This window comes from Tinamus guttatus, unplaced genomic scaffold, assembly GCF_059628265.1.
Source record: "Tinamus guttatus ecotype Peru unplaced genomic scaffold, ASM5962826v1 Tinamus_guttatus_pri_ptg000140l, whole genome shotgun sequence".
Classification (NCBI taxonomy): domain Eukaryota; kingdom Metazoa; phylum Chordata; class Aves; order Tinamiformes; family Tinamidae; genus Tinamus; species Tinamus guttatus.
The window spans coordinates 540057-546521 of record NW_028288674.1 but is presented as its reverse complement, the minus strand read 5'-3'; the positions used below and the strand labels follow the sequence as shown (position 1 = coordinate 546521).

The 6465-nt window shown below is 49.2% G+C and overlaps 1 protein-coding gene across 2 annotated transcripts in view; it reads left to right on the top strand.

Annotated features, from left to right (window-relative positions):
• Positions 1-326: 326 nt before the first annotated feature.
• The window catches only part of ADAMTS3 (ADAM metallopeptidase with thrombospondin type 1 motif 3), a 107853-nt gene continuing 101714 nt past the window's right edge, over positions 327-6465 (top strand). For both annotated transcript variants that reach the window (XM_088521957.1, XM_088521956.1), the window contains exons 1-2: positions 327-433; positions 945-972. In XM_088521957.1, coding sequence (XP_088378083.1) covers positions 365-433; positions 945-972 — 97 coding nt within the window. In that variant the 5' untranslated portion in view covers positions 327-364. The remainder of the gene's footprint in view (positions 434-944; positions 973-6465) is intronic.

The following is a 6465-nucleotide window of genomic DNA, read 5'->3' as shown; positions in this document are numbered from 1 at the left end:
GGGCCGTGCCCGGAGCCTTCCCCGGCGCCCTGGGAGCGCGGGCCGCGGGGAGGGGGTCTCGTGCGGGGCCGGCCGGGCGGCCCGTGACGTGTCGGCGCCGAGGGCGGAGCGGCGCGCGGGCCCCGTGCGCCTTTATTAGGCGCGCGGCCGCGGCGGGCGCAGCGAGCAGCAGGAGGCGGCGCGGACACCCGCCCGCCCGGAGCCCCGCGGCGCCCCGGCGGCAGCGCGCGCGGCGCTAGCGGGGCCGCAGCCCCGGGCCGCCGGTTCGCGTCCCGCCCGCGAGCAGCAGCAGCAGGAGGGAGAGGAGAGCGGGCCGGTGCGGCGGGGGCGCTGGGCGGCGGTCTCTGCGGCGCCCCGGCTCGTGATGGTGCTCCTGTCCCTGTGGCTAGTGGCAGCCGCGCTCGGGGGGCTCCGCGCCGCAGCCGCCCGCCAGGTGAGTCCCGGCTGCCGCTCGGGCTCCGGCGCTGCGGGGGGCTCCGCCGCGCTGCCCGCGCCCGCAGCCCGCCCAGGGTCCCCGCGGCTGGAGGGGGCCGCGCGTCACCCGCGCGCTGGCCCCGCTGCGCAAGCCGGGGTCCCGTATGCACGGAGCGGCACCCATGTGCCCCCAGAGGCGCCCCTCGAAGTAATTTTGAGGCCTCTTTTTGGACGCTGAACTTTTTATTAGCTTTATTTTTTTGGCACAGAGTCGCAGCTGAGAAACGTTCTTTCAGAGCCCACGTTTCTTAGCTGCTCTATTCATGTTAAACTTATTACGGACTCCGTTAGCATTTCGGAGGGAGCTGCTGTTTTTTCGGTTAAGGAAAAATGCCCTCCCTGGAAGCTAAAGGCAGAAACATGGAAAATAATGGGATTCATACCGAGCAACTTCTCTGCCTGCTAGAAACCTTGTGCAGTCAGGCTAATCCCACTAATGACCTCATGTGTGCTTCTTTTCTCCTCTGCAGGCTGCTGAAGAGCAGAAGACCCAAGCAGGTAAGCCTTGTTGCCTGTTCTTCCTATTACTTCCAAGGAAGCAAAAAAAAAAGAAAAAAAAAATCAACCTGCTTGTGGGTTTTTTTTTTTTTTTTTTGAGGAAAAAAAAAAATCTCTGTGCTGGCAAGCGTTATCCTAGGTCCTGCTACCAGCCAGCAGCATTTGTAGCTTCTGCAGAGTGATGTGGCATGGCTTTAATTTGCTTGTGATTTTTGAAAACAAAAGCAATAAAAGTTCAGAACTGCAGAGTGCTGAAACCACCCCAGGGGAAGATGTGGGAATTCAGCTGTGGGTCCCATACTTTCTTTTGCATCAGGGAGGAAATGCCTGCTCCATTTGGCCAGGGCAAGCCACTGTCATCAGGCGCTTTTGCTTCTGCATCGCAAGCGTTCAACCTTTTCTCTTAGCTGGAGCAAGTCTAATGTTGCGGCCCCTGCGCACTTCTGTTGGTGGCACTGCGTGCTGCCTGCCTGCCTCAAGAGACTGTGACTGGTGCTGTGCAAACTGGCCTAAATACGAAAGAAGATGGGATAGTGCAGACTTGGTGCCCGTGATGGTCCTGAAATGAGAGCTCCGTGTCAGTGCCCGCGGCGTGCTTCATCTTGAATGTTAAATGTCTTTAACTGTTTTCAAAAGACGGGAAACCTCCTGTAATTGGCAACATGTGCATGCAAATTGAGCTCCGTAGGTCCGAGTTCTTTTAGAACACCAGGGAGCTTAGGGCTCCATGGCATGGAAGGGGCTCCCGGAGGATGCAGAAGCAGGCGTTATATCCCCCACGCTCTCTCCAAGAGCGTTAGCAGGAGCTTCAGCTTGCCCTTACCTGTTTCTTAGTTTAGCCCGTTATGAAAGAAGCGGTTCAGCAGTTTGGCCGAACTGGTAAGACTTGGAACTTGTGCCTGCAAGGAGCTGCAGCAGTGAAAAAGGATCCGAGGCAATTGTATTTCCAGTTGCCACTAGACCTCCAGTCCTGAGGTTTTGATTCAGGCTTAATTTGAGGTTTTGTTCAGAGAAGAATTTCAAGTATTTTTCTAAATTTTGGAAGTCTCATTTTCTCCATTTCAGTTCTGGCACCACATACTTAAGCACTTGGGTTGATTTTTCATTGTAAGTGATGAGCAATAGGACTAGAGACAGTTAGGTCTGTTTAAGCTGGCAAAACAGCTTTTCTTTTTCCAGCAGTTTGCTGCTCCAGTGTTTTATTTCTGGTTGCTTCCATGAGATATGGCTTGCATTTGTATTTTAGAATCCAGAAGCTATACTGAAATGCATCTCGTACATTATACTGTACATAAGACAAAATTCCTTCACATGGAAAATGCATCCTTTTTCCTTCAGGTTCTTCCTTGGGTTGACCAAGACTAAGTTGGCTGTGAGCAGTGCTGTCTTTCAGGGATTGATGGGGTGCTTTCGTGAGGGGGGAGACTGCATTTTCCAAAACCATCCAACCAAAAAAACACTTTATAACCCTTGGGAGTTTTTCCATGAACTGTGGTTTTGAAACTGTTAGTATTTAACATAATGTTTTGTCCTGTAAATTATGATTTAAAGGTATAGTGTATTCGGTCTAGAGCTTTAATGACTGCAGTAAAACTTGCGGTGGGATTGCTTCCAAATGGGCTGGCCTACTTTAAAGTCCCTATTAAGTGTCAGTTTGCATTGGTCTCGTAGATTTTGATTTGGCCCAGGGCTAGCTGCTGTCAGCAGCTAATTTTTTTTGTACCCTGAATAGTCACTTAGGATAAATAAAAGTATATAGATTTTTTTTTTTTTTTAATATCAGTGTGGAACGTATTGTATAGCTAGGGAGTTGCCCAAGCTTAATGACCTACATTATTGTCTAATCTATTGCCAATACCTGCAAACTGTGGAGAGGAAGTGTTTCCGTGGTGCCTGGTGACAGTGTGAACTCGGAGGTGCTGGCGCTCAGGGCGCTGCTGCTCTGCGCTCTGCTCCCGGCCCCCCGTGCACTGGGGCCCAGCGCTGCCCACCCGGTGCCACCATCACTCCTCGCTGCGGGGAAACACTCTCCTGAGGAGCTGGGGCCGCCCCTCTGCTCACCCTGTTGCGACCAGCTGTGGGCCAAGTTAGTGTAACTGAGGCTGGGAACCTGGCGCAACCCATATATTGCCCGCTGACCTTGCCAGTTCTTCCATCCGGACTCTGTGTATTCAGGTGCATCCTCCAAGAGAGCTGGGGGAGCCCTGGTATCTGACCAAAGCTCTCTGGTCATCTCATCCCTGCCAGCGTGGGACAGTTGGGGACGCAGCTTGTAGCTCAGCATGTAGCTCAGCGTTCGCTGGGGATGTACCCAGCGGTTCCCACCGCATGTCCTGATGACCCTGCATCAGCCTTGGCTCTTTTGCCTGGTCGGGGCAGCTCTGCTGCTGGAGCAACATCTGAACTGCTTGTGAGCTTCGTGAGATGCAGGTTTGTCCTCTCCGAACGCCGCCCGCCCCGCTCCGCTGTGGGGCCACCAGCACAGGCAGGAGGGGCAGGCGGGAGCTGTGACGACCTCGTGGTAAAAAATGCATGGCTAGACTGGGCTGGTAGAGCTTTAGTATTTTTCCATATGGACATTCTTGCTTTTGAAGTATTTTCTTGCAGTTTGAAGAGGCAGGTGGTTACTGCACGTGGCAGGTTAATCTGCATCTTATTGTCATGAAATTATTTTTTTTTGTGGGCAAATTATGCCACCAGTGCTTTCACTCTGGAGATAAATTGCAAAGGTCACTGTGATGGGTGACAGATGAGACCAAAAACTTAATTTGGTCATGAAAGTTGGTCCTGTGTCTGTAATGCAGAAGGCTGGTAAAAGGATGGTACTGTTAACAAAATGTATTTATATGCCATATTAGCAAGGAAAAGATGAGAAAAGTGAATGATAACTACTGTTTAAATACTTCTTTAAAAGAAGGTGAAAAGTAGCATCTTCAAACTTGCGTAGCTAACTTTAGGCACAGAAGTAATTTGTCTGAGTTCTCAGAAGTTTCTGCTTTTCACTGATTTTAATTTAGACTATGTGCTTGAAATCCACTTTTTTAGGTGGATGGCTGTGAGTTTGGAAGACTACTGTGCACACCCACATGAAAAAAATTTGGTCAATGTATTTCACAAAATCCTCTGCCAACAAAAGTTCTGCTCTTCCAAATGTAGTTGCCCTAAAAAAATAGGGCTTCTGAACCTCAATTGTCAGTAGTGCCAATGCAACTGCTGGGAGCCACTAGCGTTAATTTGTATCTTCATATGTGTTTGGGGAAAAAAATATAGCTAGGCTCTTTTTCAGAGGCATTCTCTAATTATGTATTGGCACATTATGAAAGAATGTGATGTTCTTTCCTAAGTGTTTCCTTTCAACTTGCACGTTGTGCAAGTGCAACAGCACTTCAAGGCCAGATGAAAAAATGAGGAGAATTTTCAGTTAAGTGGGATTTTGTATTATTATTTCTCTGTCTTCTTATAAGCTGCGAATTAACCGAACAGGATGACTCTGAAACTTCAGCCTAGGAAAGAGAACACCTACAGCTGGAATAGCATTTCCTAAGATGATGGAGTCTGTGGAAAAAGAGTAACAAAAGTCAGCGGAGGAGTTTACATGTCTTGAGTATTTAGTCATGCCACATTTACTTTTAATTACCTTTGAACAAAAGGCATTTCTTCTTCTAGCTCAACATTTAGAGATGCTGGAAAGTGCTTTTGCTGACTCAGAAACTTGAAAATTGTTTTTTCCACCCTTTGTTCCTACTTTCTTTTGGCCAGCCACTTGTGCTTGTTATTAGCAAAAACGTATTTCTTTCTGCTCCCGCTAGTAGATACATGGGAATGGTACCACAAGGTGTGCAAAGTCAGTGCTCAGCTGTGCAGCGAACACAGGGTTTGGTCACCAGGCTGTGGTGTCTGGCCTCTTCCAATGCGCTTTTAGGAAACCCCGAAGAGTCCAGGTGAGGCGGAAGCAGGAATGTCAGTCTGGGAAGGCAGCATCCTTGCTGGAGCTCGGGGAACGTGAGGATCTGGGGGACTGCTGTGACCCGGTTAGGAGCCGCAGCCCAGCAGTCGTCTCCCTTGTTGTTGGCCTTGACTAATTAGTACAGAGGAGCCCAGGGTTCTGATGTGGTGCCATAGCTAAGGAGCTAAGTCAGCAGTTCTTAATTCCCCAAATTCCCAGTGATTTAAATGAAAGCTATATGCAATTAGTGATAGCAGTATTAGAACCTCCTCTTAGTGGTGTAATAGCAAGATGTTTGCGTTGGCTGCTCCTGGAGAACCCACTTTGACTGGTAGCTGTAGGACATGGAGTGAGTTTTCAGAGCATGTGTCTTATTAGGACCTTTTCACTCGCTTAGGATGTAGCATTTGCCTCTTGTGTGCAGGTGTTGATGTGGCAGGTTTTAAATGTGCACGTGTCTCCTCCCAGCACCAGGCACCACTGCTCTGCTGTCAAATCCCCTTGTACTGAGCAGTACCTGAGTTGGAGCTGGGAGCACCGCGCCAGCGGCGCGCTGGATTACGCCCTTCTCTCGGGAATTAAGGGTGGCTGGCTAATGTTCACGGTTAAATTCCTATTAGATGTTTTATCCCTACTGTATGAAAAGAAAATCATCTTGCTTTTCTCATCAATGTCTAAGAATAGCAGGAGAGTGGAGAGGGAAAAATTTACTCTCTCAGGCTGAGTCCTATTTCCAGGCTGCAAGTAAGGGACTGCTGTACAGAACGGGAAGACTTTTAAAGCAAGTTTTGTATTCACTTAGGGAAATTCAGACCCCAATTAGAAGTTTACCAGTCAGCTAATGTTGCTGCTAATGAGACAGAAATCCCAGTGGGATCGGTGAGGATCACTAGTAAATGATAAGCCAGTGTGGCTTTCATTACTGTTATCTACGTTGTGTTCTGGCTTTGCTTACCTGGCTGGCGCCACTGCTAAGTTAATTAGCCTTGGAATAACTTTTCTGAGCAATTGATTGCCCGCAGCACAGCCTAACTGGGTAGCTGGAGATGCCAGAGGACTGCTCGGAGGTATTCCAGCAATCCCTTCTCCGTGCTGTTTTTACAGCGCCTGTGCACTGGTAGCCAAGGGAGGAGGAGCAGTGTGGGTGCAGGAAGCAGGGAGAGCAGTGACGTGCACCTCCCATTTGCCTGCACTAGATGGGCTTGTTGCATCCACACTGGCTGGCAAGGAGGTAACTGGGCACATAGCGGTGTGACATGGCTGGCGTGGAAAGTGACACTGTTTAATGTGCACGGGTTTTCTGCTACAGCTCTTGAGATGAAGATTTAGGGGAATTCTTAAAGGGAACCTTAGTAGGGGATGAACCATGGGAGGCAGGGTAGCTAGCAAGCATCGCGTTTGAAATAAGGCCTGAAAACTTACTAATAGTGGTGTACTGTATAAATTAACTGCAATTTAGGTGTTCTCTGAAAAGATTGTAATCTGTAACAAAGTTATGGCATGTTATATCTTTGCATATACGCTTATATGTCCTTGTGTCTGTTGTT